At 36.7% G+C, this 16,543-nt stretch overlaps 1 protein-coding gene across 3 annotated transcripts in view; it reads right to left on the minus strand.

Annotated features, from left to right (window-relative positions):
* LOC145984927 (calpain-5-like) overlaps positions 1-16,543 on the minus strand; it is a 176,079-nt gene that overhangs the window by 99,494 nt on the left and 60,042 nt on the right. For all 3 annotated transcript variants that reach the window (XM_083118332.1, XM_083118334.1, XM_083118333.1), the window contains exons 2-3: positions 15,174-15,362; positions 1,948-2,079 (exon numbers count right to left, since the gene is read on the minus strand). In XM_083118332.1, the coding sequence (XP_082974458.1) occupies positions 1,948-2,079; positions 15,174-15,362 (321 nt within the window). The remainder of the gene's footprint in view (positions 1-1,947; positions 2,080-15,173; positions 15,363-16,543) is intronic.

A 16,543-nucleotide genomic window follows, 5' to 3' on the forward strand; every position in this document is an offset into this window, starting at 1 on the left:
CAAGGTTCTCAAATAAATAATTTTCTTATAGTATAGTCATTTGAACATTAATTTCCATCTTGAGTTTTCTTCCAATATTGCGAATAAGAACTTTTGCATATTTTAATATACCCGAAAATATTATAAAAGATTATTTGGTCTTATCGTCATCATGAGAAAAAGGAACACTTTTTTTGTATAAATTGGAATTCTGCAAAAAAAAAAAAATACATTAAAAAAATGAAACTTATGGCCTTGTGGAAATATTAACATTGCTAATCTTTTTTTTTTCAACAATGTTTATAATTGAAAAAATTGAAAATCTGTTTTATCTTTAACTTCATTTTACTAATACAGGGTGCGGAAAATAATGCCTTGCAATGACATTTCAACAATGAAAGCACTGTGCGTTGCGTTGCATTCTATCCAAAAATATTTTGAATGGTCTTTCCATACACAAGAAAAGAACTTTGCTGGAGCAAGCGAATGAAAATAAGTCTCTGCGGAACGGGATTGCATGGAACGGGGGAAAGCAGCTGTAATTACCAGCTTTCGCAGCATTGTGTACTGCTTCGCTCTGCACACTATTCCCCCCACCTTCTCTGCCGCTATGTCCAGCCTTTCTGCAGCAGAAATAATCGGGACAGAATATAAAATCTCCAACCAAAGGTAGAAAGTACTGTCATACAAAATGAAGTTTACAGTCAACGCAGCATTTGTTTCAAACGAATTCACAAAATGTTTTCAATTATTTCAATTACTGTCCTCGCTTGGCTCGTTCAGTGATATTTTTACTATGAATAATATTACCTTTCTGATTTTATAATATTATATTTGACATGCATTGATTATGCTGTATAACAATTTTCATTGTGGTAAAATCTGGGACTCCCTATCAAACAATTACCCCAAGAGGAGTGTCATTATCCTCAAAAAAAATAATTTATTTAAAGATTTCTCTACTTTCTGAGTAGGTAAGAGTGGCAATACAGTTATTTTCTGTTAGGACTGTCCTCCTCCTCTCCAACAATACCTAAAACATCACAATACTCCACATAGTTTCCAAGATATAACATGTTTTGTGTCACATGTTGAGTTTGTTCGTCCACCCAATTTCAGAGAATTTTCAAATTTTCAAAAATTATTTGTCATATTGATCCTGTATCAGTAAAAAAATTGAAACAAATCCATGACGATGAAACAACTTTCAATCCTTCAATTGAGTGATTTCACATGGAATGAGCCCACTGCATTGTCATTTTTCTCTCAAAAAGAGTAGTAGTTGAGTATTCCTGCAAGGACAATGAAATAATTCTTATCTACTGGTTTTGTAAAAAAGTGCAGAATAAACAGCAGTGATGGAAGGAAATAGCAAGTTTTCTTTATTGAGAAAACATTATGTCCATCGCACTGACATAAAACACAATGTTAGTAGAGGTTGTTGGTTCTTAAAATATGCAAGAAGTTTACATACAGTGAGAGTCAAATACTGCTACACGTTTGACATAAATGCAGTGTATTACTGTACAATGTAGATGAAAATTGTGAATGTGAACTTGAAACTTAATTTTATCATTTCAGATAACTCATGCATTGTGAGACTGGAGACATGATTTTAAAGTAACACTCTTGCCATCGACTGTGGGAAAGTGGAGAAAACAACTGCTTACATCAAATTGTTGTTTAGTTTAAGTTTATTGCCATGCTCACAGCTCTCAAGATCACTCTGGTATGCAATTACCCATGCTGCAACTGTAACTTGCTGCTGCATGTTCAGCCCTATCTTGCTAACAATGTAACCTCGGATGTATGACTTATACAGTAATGCACTGCATTTACTTCTAATGTGTAGCCATATTTATGACACCCTCTATACGATTCACACATGCATTTACCAAAAAATGTGCAAAATGCATAACTATCTGGGCCCTCATGATGTTAAAAAGTGAATGCATGTCAAAGACTCACCTTGTACAGCAGCTCCTTCACATTGGTAAGCACAGAGCATGCAGACACAAACCATCCGTTGCCCAGTTCTCCCTGCACGATTCCCTTGGAGCTGGAGGCATCAGGGAAAAGCCTTGGCTTTGCACACAGCTCCTGAAAACATCAAGCCATGACCAATTAACACTATTGTCTTTATTAAAGCATTTCAGTACAATATAGTTACTGTGTGTCCTTTTGTTAGTGTAAGCAACAATGAGGATGGTAGTGGTGGCCCCCAAAATTCATACAGCACTAACTTAACCAGTTCATGGTGGCCACTCTAGGACCATGATAAAATTCAAGTATAATTCCCAGTTTTCAAGGCGAACTTTTCAAAAATTCAAGCAGATGTTTTTTTCTATTTCAACCTTACGCATTACCGCCTCTCATCACCGACACACATACAATTATATTACCAATACAAAGGGTTTGAGTGATTCTAATGTACCAAAAATTCAAATTCAATTTGATTTACATTTGCCATTTCACATACCCAAACTTGAAATACATATGCAAAAACAAATCACAAATATTACAGGATATACTAATCTACGAAAAATTGTTAATTGTATACAAATTTCAAACTCAAATTTATCTAAACTCAAATTTACCTAATCAGCTTCAAGATATCTTATCCTGCAATAAACTTCTGTCTTTCAGATAGAATGTTGTGCAAAGGACAATAACAAGGTAAACAGATTGAGATATTTTTTTAAAATTTTCAAATTTATTTTCCTTCCTCGAAAAAAATAAAAGCTAAATTGTGAAGAACTTGACTCAAGATACACATAAATATATTCAATGGGATTTGGATTAATAAAAGTTGCAATTTTTCATGTCTACAGAATTCATAGTATTCCTGTAACCAATAATTCATGTACTTCCCAACAAGTAACCACCCTGCAGTTACAGGGTTAAAGTTTATCTATACAGTGGAACCTCGATTTTATGTTTTTCAGGCAACCAGGTTGAAAAAAATTAAAATGACGTAAATTGAGCAAAAGTTTGAGTTGATACCATCAAGACTGAATGCATAATGCAGGCAAATGTTAAATTAGTTTAAAGTGGGATCCGAACCACTGTTCAATGTGTTTCCACAGAGGATCAAACACGGGACACCTTGATTACAAGGCAAAAGAATTAAGACTATGCAATCAGGGAAGTGCACAAAATACACACTTCATCTTTACATTCCATAAGAAAATTTTACAGCATATTTTAGGGTGATTAAATGGGATAATACACTCAAAGAAATGTAAGGACCAGTTGTTTTTAACTACTTGAAAAATGCCCAGACAAACTATGAAAGTATTAAATTATAAAAAAGTTAGCAGATGTACTAGGAAGAAAGTAAAAAAAAAAATTCCTTTCAGTGAAAAGTAATGAATCAATTGTTAACATAGATCAATTTTTCACCTTCCTGTCAATCATTAACAATGACCTTTCTCGCATACTTGGCAGAATTCAACATTGAAGTGAAATGTCAGTCTGTGGTATTTCATGAAGCCACTGGGACTTGGCTTTAGTTCAAAAATCATCTCAAAGGTCATGCATACAGAATGGAAGAACATCCCACTTCCACTAACCTTACACTAAATTAACACACACTCACTCTCTCTCTCTCTCTCTCTCCATCTCCATATACAGGGTCTTTCAGAAATGGAAACTGTGAAAAGTACATGATAGTAGAAGCAAAAGAAAGTTTCAGTAAACACGGGGTTGAAAACTAACAGTTTGAGAGATAATTGCAGATGAATGGTTACGATATGCCACTGACTTGATTTTTTTTTACACATTGTACGCTTGTCTCCTTGCACACTCAGGTTTCTTTGTTCAAAACTGAACACTGCCGAAAGGGGGTGTTGTAAACAAACCATACATCCTGGAAGGCATAAAAGGCACCCTACTTGTAAAGTGACATGCATACGGTTCGTTTGAGACTCCATATTTACAGACATTCTTGCTTCTACTATCATGTACTTTTCAGTTTGCCCTATCACTTCTGATACACCCTGTGTACGTAAGACTACAAATGATCTTTGAAGAGCCTCAGTGGTTTATTCACGTAAGTAATGCATGTAACCACGAAAATACAATGATTTTGCTTTAGTAAAGAAAACCGTTTCTGGAGACATTTATGTTACAAAACCATAGTACATGAACTCAACATTTAAATTCACAAAAGCTGACCTCCCTGATGGAGTAGTTGGCACAATGTGCTACAATGGCAGGGGTCCCAGGTTTGAATCCCAGCCTAGGTGTGGGTATTATTTGTGAATGCCCCTTCATCAATATCATCAAATCACTCATCATGATTAACAAAAAATGGCAGAAAAGTGACGCTAAATAACAAAAATTCAATCAAATCATTCACAAAAATAACAAAACAGAAGAATTTTGCACTATGTTGCATGCTACTTATCAGATACTAAAATTATTGGCAATTTGACAGTTAAACTGATTCAGTGATATGTCTACAGTGTGTCCTCTTATACGTATAATAAAAGAAAAATTCATAACTTCTAAACAAACTGCCAGAATGATGTGATTGTTGTTTCATTTTAAAGAATGACTCAGAATTTTTTTTTTTAGCAATACATTCAGTGGTAGTTGCGCATGCGCAGTAGCCAGAATGTCTTGAAAACTGATATTATCAGTTTCTCAGTAGCCATTCGTCATGTGGTCACCACAAGAAAAGGTGTTTTGTGTTTTAACGTTGTCTGAAGTGAAGTCTGTGACACTTGTGCAGAGACTATTTCGTGCACGTTATGGTTTGGGTGCTAAAGAAGTAGTTCCATCGTACATTTCAATAAAGAAATAGAAAAACAGTTATGCGAAACCGGTTAATTTCTCAAATCTCGTTTGACTTCCTGGATGAGCATTTCAAAGGAAAATGGATAGGAAGAGGTTCGAATTTTATTGAATGGCCCCACAGTCGCTAGACCTCACCGTGTGTGATTTTTTGTTGTGGGGGTGTGTTAAGGACAAAGTTTACTGTACAGTCGGAGAAAGAATTACCTGGGCCACGGGACCTAGAATTTCATAACGTCTTAAAGCCTGCTGTTATGCAACCCAAATAACAAATTATTCGCTTAAGTTTGTCTGGTGGATCTGAGTTCTCGGGAAGGATTGAGCATTGATAGCATGAGTCACATGACTCATGCCCCAGCAACAACAAACAACAGCTGGGTGCTACGTGGCCTCAAGAGGAACATTTCAGCAACTGTTTTCTTAACAAGATCTGCCACACGCTAATTGTTTAAGTCCAGTTTATGCACTGCACCTTCAGATTAAAGTGGGATCCGAACCAAATGTTCCTCTATCTGGTATTGAATTCGGAAGCCTTTGATTACATGTCGAAGACGTTACCCTACGCCATCGGAGAGCCAATGGAACGCCTTGAGAAAGAGACGAGTGAAACCACATTTGGCGTAAATTTTAAAAATAAGACAATATTTTGTGGTCACAGTTTCGAACCGTGGGAGAGGCATATATATTTTTTGTCCCATCGTCCATTTCACGAGTTTATAATTCTTCCTCACCGACACGATTAACGTCAGTGGGAGAAGAAAAGCGAAGTAAAATAACTGAAACAGAAATTAAAGGAAAAAGCGAAACAAATTTTATCCATCATATTCTGCAGTCACTTCAGTCGTGTTCAAGGAATGCTACCTTTAAAGAGAGCCGTGGTCTCTAACTTGTATTTTCCCCTTCCTTTGTGCTCTCGATTCCCTCTGTCACGATTGGTCTAAAACTAATTAATGCGACGTTAATTAAACAATCCAAACAACGAAACAATGCACAATCAACTGCTCAACATTCCAATTTTTTTCGAATCGGAAAACAATTGAGATGCTGTAAAATGAAGCAAGAAGCAGTAATAAACTGGGAATTTAGTAAGGTATAGAATTAAATCGGTGAAGATGTTCCATTTGATTGGATTTGTGTTATTTAGTGTCGCTATTCTTTCACGTTTGGCAAATAGCGACGATGAAGATGAGTAATGAGTGATGATATGATGACATTGATTAACGGACACTCACCAAGAACACCCATGGGCAAGCCGAGATTCGAACCAGGGGCCCACGCTGTCGTAGCGCGCTGTGCTAACCACTCCGCCACGAGGTTGGTTAGGAGTGGACATTATATCATATTTTGTGTGCGCAATTGGGATCAATCAATGGAATGACTAGGCATATTATATTATTAATATATTCATATCATAATATCACGTCATATTATTCGGCACGAAGTAACATCAGAGACATTCAATCTTGCATTATTGCCTTTCAACTATTTCTTCGACTTCAGGTTAATAACATCAATAAGATAAATTATGAAACAAATGATAATGAATGTGGGATATTGACAGTTATTTCGAATTACCTGACACAAGCAACATTAAGCAGACTCGGTGGGCAAGCTCATTAAGTGGTCAACCTTCTATCTCGTCACCAAAGTTGCCGGATTTGAGTACCGTCCTTGTCACAGGTGTTTGAGTATTTCGTCATTAATTTCATGTAATGGTCACTCGTCGCAACTAGGAAGAAAAGTGATGTTACGTAACAAAACTAATAAAAATAAACATGATCGAAGAGTACTTATTTCATCTCTCACGAAATCTCCTATAAAACCGGGATATATATGAAATATATGTATCTTCACATACTTTTTCGATTTCTATATTTAACTAGCAGAGACCGAGAACGGGAGAGCAATTTTCAATTCGAGAAACCGAGAGACGGAGACACTGTAAAGTCTTGTTTCTTTCTTGACATCTTCCTAATTGAGTTGTTCTTCTGTTCGTTATTGGCTTTGTATTGGCAATTATTGTCATTATTCCTCCCCTGTAGGTAAACCATGTTTTTTATAGTATTGCGCGGTTTTAGATGTGTAATTTATATTCTTTATTAGAAAGTGTCCTTCATGCAACTTTTTAACCTAAATCCTTAACCTTCACTTTCACGACGAGGCACCATGTCAGGTGTCTGAATAACATCGTTTCAACCTGAAGAAGGAGGTAGTGTAACCTCCGAAACGTAGTACGAAAAATCTCATACTCACACACGTAAGTTGCTGATTTTTAATCTTTTAGCCTATAGTTTATATTTAATTGTGAGTAATTCGCACATTATCAGTATGTACCCACTTAAATATGCATGTTAATGAAAGTTTCAAAATAAAACTACAATATTATACCAAAAAGAGTTACACAGCCTAGGCTCATATTAGGCATAAACAAATTTCAAATTTCCACCTTGTTAATTTTTTCATGGATAATTTTCACATTCTCTAGGAACTTCTACCACCAGATTAAGGTTGCAGGATTTCCAAGTCCAGAATGTACATTCATGAAGAAGAATAGATACAGACATGCAATATTTCATTTTTGACAAACACAAAATGTGAAAAAACACATTGTACTATTCATTTTTCATGTTTTTGAAAGGTGTAAAACAGGCACGTATCCAAGGGGGGGCTTAGGGGGCTCGAGCCCCCCCCCCCCCCCGAAAGTTTTCATTTTACACTAGATAAAATGAGGTTTTTGGTTCCTTGTGGTGTGAAATAAAATAAAATGAGGATAATTTAAGGAGAGAAATAATTATCGAGAAAAGGCGAAGAATGTTCTGTAACCCTATTTTTGATAATAGCACGTATCCAAGGTGGAAATCAGGGGAATCGAGCCCCCTCTCCCAGGATATTTTTCAGTTTACACTAGATAAAATTAGGTTTTTGGCTTCTTGCATAATATGACAATTATTTAAGGAGAGAAAGAATTATCAAGGCAAAACGGGGAATGTTCTATAGCCCTGTTATTGTTAATAGCACGTATCCAAGGTGGGGATCAGGGGCTCGAGGCCCCCCCCCCCCCACCCTCCCATGGAAATTTTTCAGTTTACACTAGATAAAATTAGGCTATTGGCTTCTTGAATAATGTGACGATAATTTAAGGAGAAAAATAATTATAAAGACAAGATGGAGAATGTTCTATAACCCTGTTATTGTCAATAGCATGTATCCAAGGTTGGGATCAGGGTGCTTGAGCCCCCTTCAGGAAATTTTTCAGATTACATTAGATAAAATTAGGTGCTTGAATAATATGATGTTAATTTGAGAGTAATAATTATAGAGGCAAAACAGAGAATGTTCTATAAATTTATTATTGTTAATAGCATGTATCCAAAATGGGGATCGGAGGGCTCGAACCGCCCCTTCAGGAAATTTTTCAGTTTACACTGCATAAAATTATGTTTTTGTCTTCTTGAATACTGTGACGATAATTTAAGGAAATTCGTAATTATAAAGATTGAGAATGTTCTATATAACTCTGTTGTTGATAATATTGCACGTAAACCTTTCTTGCGCTTTCGGTGTTATCGCAGCGAACTTTTTGGAAGCTGCACAACAAAGGTAGCGCCACAAGTAGGACGATTCGCTGTATTTTTCAATCCCTGGAAAGCGCAAGAGGGAATGTTCTTGAATAAGAGAAGGAGTGGAACTATTGGCAATATTAACAAATCGTTTTATCTGCGGAACGTTCTAGAATATAATGTAATGAGGATATAAATATGCGGCTTCAATTTACCGGTTGATCTGTACAACAGAATCGGTTAATGAGACTTCAGAATTTTCAGAGTATGGCAATTCATACAGTCGATTAGTGATATGTGAGTGTCCATTGCTTGCTTTGTAAGATCTAGTGATTCGAAATTAAAAAGGACTGAATATCGTAAAGTAACGAAGTCTACTATTTTGTGTTCAAAGCTGAAGACATTGACGACAGCGGAAGTTCCGGAGCCTCAGTGTAGTGCATCTAGTTCAGGTCGAGAGCCGAAGAGATCGAATGTCTCTCTCTCTAAAGTGAATATTTCAGCGGTTTATTAAAAGAGAAATAAGCTTCAGGGAGCAACTGAAAATCAAAGTTTTGAGTGATGATTTAGTTGTGCCCGAACAAAATTTCATGTATGCAGTCCGAGAATTTCATGTCATAAAAGAAATAATTTTGTTTAAGCCTACTGGGTTCGCACACACACAAACACGTAACTACCATGAAGGGACAGCTGAAAATTTTATGAATGTCGAGAAGAGAAAGCAAGAAGATGTTGCATATGTAGTTATTTTAACGGAAATTGCAGGCTCTACCAGGTCAGGGCTCTGGCATACCATGCCATTGCTCTACCAACTGAGCCACCGAGCCACCACTGACTTCGACTGAGTTTGCGCTAAAATGTATAGGCTACATAGTACATGTTCTGTGTATGTCAAATTGTAAGATTTTACCAGTTTTATTAACAAGCACAGAAAATAAAGGAGAAAGAAGAAATCTGAAGGGCATTCCCATCGGTTGAGGAGACATTTTTCTTCGGTGGTCAATGCGAGCTACCGCTTCGAGGTGACGATGACTGTGGCCTACTAAGGGAGATTTCACACCGTGTTGCCTGAGGATTTCACAAGTCGAACGTTGGTTTGTGAGGCCTTTTGTGTCGCTACGGCGTGAAACGTTATTGGTGATTGGCTCGTTCCATACGCCATGTACCGCGTATTCCTTCGGTCTGAAATCTACTTAAGTCTTGAAGATCCAAGTCACAAGGATGGAAAATTAGGGCTTTGTTAAGGTTAGGTGCGAAGGCAGGCGAAAGCACCCTAAAGGATAATATCCAAACTTGCAGGAAGAACGCATTGTACCTAAGTCTCGAATACGAAATGATAAAAACTTCTGGTGAGTTGATTTTAAAAAATGTGTCCGAGATAAAGAATGGCGTACCCAGGATTATCGGTAGGGAGACGGGTTACGAATACTATTTTTGGTAGTCAGTTCTCATTTTGCCATCTTTTCCTATCTTTGACGTTCCTTTTTTAAGGAATGCTGGATCAAATGGGGTTATGACCCCACCAATCCTCCCTTGGGCACATCACTAGAAATAAATAAGTAAGCATTTGATAATATTAGGAGACGAAACATTAGATGTGTTGGGAACTGAAGGGTTTTCAGAGGTCTGAATATGAAAAATTTAGTGGGTTTCGGCTTTTATAAGAGCTGCAAACATGGGAGGACAAGACACAGTAGTGGTGTTCAGGCTCGAATCAGAGAAATATTCGAGAACTGTCTGCGTCCACCTCGTAGCTGACAGTTCGAATGTTGCGTTGTCGAGTGGATTGTCCATTCCGTGCATGGTAACGGCTTCGTAAAAACACTCAGACATCATAGATGTGTTGATGCCTGATGAGAAGAAATGGACAAACACACACACTCAGATGGTTCTGGCACACAATGTTAATGCATGGAAACAGGGGAGTCGAGTGGTAAAAAACGTTCCGATTTCATGTTCTGATTAAAATGGCAGCCTTAAACAGTGGCAACCATTTAGGGGATAGTTGTTCCCCATTTTTTTGCCTCTTAATCCTAGGCCTTGTCTACCAAGAGAAAGTAAACTTTCCTTGCACCCCCCCCCCCCCCGCCCCGGTTTGGAACCCAATCGCCACCACAGACCTTAAACATACAATTGTGAGATTCTATCTATACCTCTTAAAAATATGATGTTCAGCCCCCCCGAAAAGAATTCCTGGATACGTGCCTGGTGTAAGGTGCATTTTTCTACCATATTTTGTCACAAAATGATGCGACATGAACTACAAAATGTGAAATAAACTCAAACATGAAGTTTATTTACTGATGCGACACTTTCTGAAGTGTGAGTTATGCAAATCTCTGAAACTTGAATAATTTAGTTGCAAGTATTTGAGAAGCAAAAGTGGACTGCTTTACACAGGAATGATTTTATTATTTGATAACTACATAATGTACTATTAGAAGGGAAATGTTTATTTTGTGTAAGTAGTTTCTAAATCAAAATAAGGATTTTATTCACCATTTTAACACCAAAATGCCATTTTTTATACTGCTTTTGGTCCCATAATGTACCATTTTTTGTACTGAAATCTTGATATTTTATTTAACATAAATATGTCTCTCTTAGAATAGGCAACACATGTTCACATCTTCTTTCACATGCTACTTCTAAGGCAAACACATTAGACATATACTTCATGTCATATACTGAGAAGTGAATAAATAATTTCGGTTTATTACGTTTTTGCCACTATACTGCCTGCAAATTATAATAGTTTGAGAATTAAACTCACTGAAGTTGTTTTATTGCAGGTAAACTTGGGCAATCCTAAAGTTTGTGCGCCAGTGTGTTCTGTATACTGCTTGTACCCCTAGGAGATGTGTCAATTCATTTCCTTCAAAATGGCTTCAGGTGGGGGTGGAAGGCTCAATGTGTCATGTGGCTTGCAGAAACAAACCCTCAGATTACTAAGAATGTTTTGGACGTGTTACTGGAGAAAGCCCAGTCGATGTGAAGATAATTAAGTGATGTGTGATTAGTTCACAAGGGTAAAAGACATGGCAGACTCTCGCTTTCTGAACAGCCTGTGAAGATGCTCAAATTTCCTTCACTAGGACATCACAGAAATCACTTAGACAAGCTTCATGTAAACTGCAGATTAGGGATGGACACAAAATACAGATAATGGATATTTGGATTTCAAATTATCCGATATCCATTTCAGATGCAACGGATAATCTGAATATTCGGATAATTTGGATAGAACAGATTTGGTGGAAGGATTTGTAGAAAATCTGTAGTGAAATACAAAAATGACGAATAAAAGAATATGTGGATAGCCCCTAAAACGGATAACAATAAAACTGTCTGGATAATGCACATATTTGGATATCCCGACTGAAGTTTCAACTGTAGTAGCTCCTCTACAGTAAAAAGCAAGCAACCAAATCGAGAGCAAGTGTAGAGCAAGTGTAGATCGCCGTGCCGGCGTTTGGGCTATCGGCAAGCGAGGCTGAAACTGGCCACCTTCGTTGTCTGCACATTTTTGACACATCTTGATGAAGTTACCCATAACTCGCTGCAGTTCCCACTGATTAATGGTAATTTCTTGGCGGTTGTTACGTTACAGTTCTTCCAGGTTGGGTAGATTTGAGTTTTACACAGCATTTTTTAATCTACCCCAGAGATAAAAATCTCATGGAACTTTTACACTCAGGAATCTTGTGTCAAATCGTCTTTCAACTTAACGTGCCGATTGAGTTAACATGCATGAATCATAAATAAATACATGCTGTGCAGTAGAAAACATTTGCTGAGCCATAACACACAGCACCCTATCACTTCACAGTTGCCATACTAATAAACAGGCCACACAATATAAAAAATGTGTGCGCATTAAAGGAGACTAGTTTGAACACCTCCTTTTATAAATCTGGTAAGAAAATCACTTTTTAAAATAATTACGGAAACTATTGCGCACTTGCTTCATCGACACTTTATGATGCCAATAAAAAACAAACACTGATGCTGCGGTCTACACTTCAATGAATAGCATTCTACATACAAATAGAACACTGATCTACCACCCAACATAGATAATAATAATAAAATATCTTTATTGAGTGGGCGAGGTTAAGCGTACGCTGTTCTCCCACTTAACCCTTGTCAGAATACAGTCTACAGTTACAAACGGTATATATATCCAATAAGAAAAAGAGAAAAGAAAAAAATAATAATAGTAAATAATTAAGAAAGATTAAAGAAAAACGTATGGACAATTTGAAATCAAATAAGAACTGTAAAGATACAATTAATGAGTATATGTATATACACAAATCTAAATTCTAAATGTATATATATAGGCACACACACATGTACACATAAATGCATATTGTTGATGTTTGATGGTGCAGGAATCGAAATATTTGACATGAAGTAATATTAAATTCTTACATTGACATTAATACATTGTGGGATGTATTTTTATTCGTGTGTGCTTCTAGATTCAAACTGTTTACATAGTAGATAGTCCTTTGCTGTGGATTTAAGAGCATGCAGTGTTGATTCGTTAATTATTGTTATGGGCAATTTATTCCAGGTTGATACTGCATTTACCGAGAATGATGATTTGAAGGAGGCAGTACTGTAATGACATGTAAAAAGTTTGTTATGCAATCGCGTGAAGTGTGAGTGTATTTGAGTGCCTATTTTAAGTTTTCTAAATAGATAAACTGGTTTACTTACTTTCAAAATTTTGTTTATGAAGGTGATATAGTGCAGATGCCTCCCAGATAGCATGTAAGTTACCTGCAAGTTAAATCGACATTCGATTTAACTTGCAGTTAACTTACATGCTATCTGGGCTTCTTCTGTCCATTGTTAATATTTTCTTTGTGTTCAAATGAGGCAGGATATGTTCATATTTCCTTATGTTCAATGCAAATCGTATACAAGAATTTTGCATTACCTGAATTTTCCTTTTATCTCTGACTGAGACCCCAGGACCATAAACTACATCACAGTAATCAAAGAGTGACCACAATAAGAGCTCAACGAGCTTCAGTTTAACTTTTTCTGTTAGATAATTTTGAGACCTATATAAATTTCTGAGAATGTAGAATGATTTTCTACACAGTCCATTGATGTGTTCTGTCCAAGTAAGAGAACTATCAATCACCAAAACCAGGTTTTTAGATGTTGTTTTATGCGGTATGCACGTCCCACGTATCTTCAAGACTATGTCGTTATACTTGTCGTTCTTAATTGTGTCTGTTCCACAGTAACATGTATGTGGAATTTTTGGGATTTAACATCAGTGCATTGGAATCACACCAGGTGGAAATTCTTTTTAATTCATCGTTGAGGACCATAACATTACGTCTAACTGTAATTGGCATGGTAGGTAGGTATCTCTGTGTGTCATCAGTATAGAAATGATATGTACATGTTTGTATTGCTCTTGATAAGTCTGCTGTGTATAAAGTAAACAATACTGGCCCCAATATTGATCCCCGAGGCACCCCAGTTTTTATTGGCACAGATTTTGAAAATGATAGTGGAGTGCCAGGCATTCGTACTTTCTGGTGTCTGTCTGTAAGATATGAGTTGAACCACTTGATTGCTAAGAAGTTATAATATCAGAGTTTAGCTAAAAGTAGATCATGCCGTACACTATCGAAGGCTTTGCTGAGATCTAGGAGGACTAGTATGACTGCACTCAGTTCATCCATGAAATGAAGGAAGTCATCTACTACTTTTGTGAGTGCAGTGGCTGTACTAAGTTTACTGCGAAAACCTGACTAATTCTGGTAATATATTGTTCGCATCAACAAATTTGGTGAGTTGCTGACACTAATTTTTCAATAATTTTGGAGACAACAGGCAGCAAGCTTATTGGTCTAAGGTCATCAAGACTTTGAATATTATTCTTCTTTGCTAGTGGGATTACGTGAGCTTCCTTCCATATGGAGGGAAATTCTCCAGTGCAGATAGAGAAATTGATGATTTGTGTTAGTGCAGGCAGTACAAAGGGAACCGATAACTTTAACATTTTAACTGTGATTTTATCAGCTCCAGCTGCATTTGAGTGTATACTATGCATTGCCTTATATATGTCAAGTTCTGTTAGTGTTTTAATTGTGAAACATAAATCTGTGGTATTCTCATTCTTGTTTGTCATGAAGTAATTGTACTGTTTTTGGATAACAAAACGCTAACAAAATGGTTGTTTATAACATCTGCATCCCTAAGATTAGATGGAAGGGCATCAATATTATTTGTAGTTTTATCAACAATACCTAAATCTTTTAATTTTTGCCAGGTACCACGTGTGTTCATATTTCTGCTGTTTATATGGGATGTGAAATATGCTTTCTTTTCCTGCCTTGTAATTGACATTGTGAATGTACGGAGATCCTTGTATTGTAGCCAGTCGTGTGGGTTATTTGCTCGTTTAAATTTACGTAAGGCATTATCCCTGAGTTTCATTACTAGTTTTACATTATCTGTGATCCATGGAGTATATTTTTTACCTACCCTTGCCATTTTAGTAGGTGCATGAATTTCAAAGACGCTGATGATTTTTGAATTAAAATAGTTTATTTTGTCTTCAATACCTTTGATAGGTTTCAGCAATTCCCAATCTACGGCTTTCATATCATTTTCGAATTTATCACTATCAAAATTAGAAAAGTCACGATATGTAACGTATTTCATCTGCTTTATGGGCTTATTCACACATGTTTCCACCTACTATCCCTCTCAAGTTTGGATTTGTCCACCCTAGCTATATGCATCTCCCACAGCGATGTGTGCAAATTTTCTTCAGGAATTGCATGTAGATATTAACCTTCTTACCTTTGGTCTTTTCCATTCTATGTTTCCTGGGACAGATCTTGTGAGAGCGATGCTGGAATCCGAGGCAGGGAACAGAGGGTCGCTGAACATGGTCTTCAGCTTCTCATGGTGTTTCACCAATGCTGAGTAGTTCTGGCCCTTGAAGTACTGTGGTCGGTCCAGGAAAGCTTTCACCATCCCCTGCAGACCCTGAAAAGATTAAACCTTTTTACAAAAGATTTCTTGCCACAAATGTACGAGGTTCATCTAGTAAGAACGGATTTTGCACAACAGCTGTGCAGGAAACACAAGCACTTCATGTTAAGTAATTTGTTTGGTATATTGTGTGCGAAAATTACTCATAGTAATTATTACCACGTAACAGTGTTATTTCAAGTGAACATGAAAATTGACAATTTCATCACATGTGAAGTTCGTAAGATTTTGAATGCAAAAAACATGAACGCACTTCCATAATGGTGGCCCGAGTGTTAAGGAAGGCAGGACCCGTTTGTGGGTGTGATGAGGAATGAAGTGAATGCCTCTCTCTGGTGATGGACGACTTAACCCTTTCTGGACAGGACTTAGAATATAGAGTTTTCCCCAGGAGACTGGTGTTTTATGTTGATTCAAAAAATCATAGAAAATATTTTGTTACTGTCTGTTTAAAAATTATAGATACTAGAGTTTGGCCTACAATTACAAATTAATCATTAGACCTACGTAAAAACGAGTTACATCAAAATTTAGCTTATTGAATTCTGTGTTAATCTATGCCAATATTTTTTTTTTATTTCAGTATTTGCTATATTTTGATCGTTGCCACGATCCACATACAGCATTACTCCGTTGTATTAAAATCTGTATAATATCTGTTTCTCAATGTGAATTGACAATGTTAACGGATTTTAAAAACACTTGCAAAGAAGTTCAAAACAAGACTATTTTTGTATTAGTAGGACTACCCAATACTAAGAAAAAGTTATTTCGCAAAATTGAGAATATCTGTTTTTTGAAAAAAATTTAAAATCTGAAAAATAAGAATTATGTTTAGAACCTTTCTGCCTGCAACCAGGGTTTCAGAGCAGAGTGCGGAGTGGAGCGTGTTACGACAGCACTCCGATTCAGAGCGGAGTGGTTCGACTTTTTAAGATGCACGCTCTGCTCCGGAGTGGAGTGGTTCAACTTTTTGAGAGGCATGCTCCGATCTGGAGTGAATCGTGATACAGTAACACTCCGCTCCGGAGCGGAGTGGTTCAGCTTTTTGACAGCACCCTCCAATCCGGTTAGATAGTTATATTTACACGACTGCTTTAATGCAACTATGAATAATGGGAGTGTACAGTAAACAGAATCAGGTTTATCTGGAAATGCTAAAAGTTAGACATATC

This window comes from Lepisma saccharinum, chromosome 3 (assembly GCF_977018435.1).
Source record: "Lepisma saccharinum chromosome 3, izLepSacc3.1, whole genome shotgun sequence".
NCBI lineage: Eukaryota > Metazoa > Arthropoda > Insecta > Zygentoma > Lepismatidae > Lepisma > Lepisma saccharinum.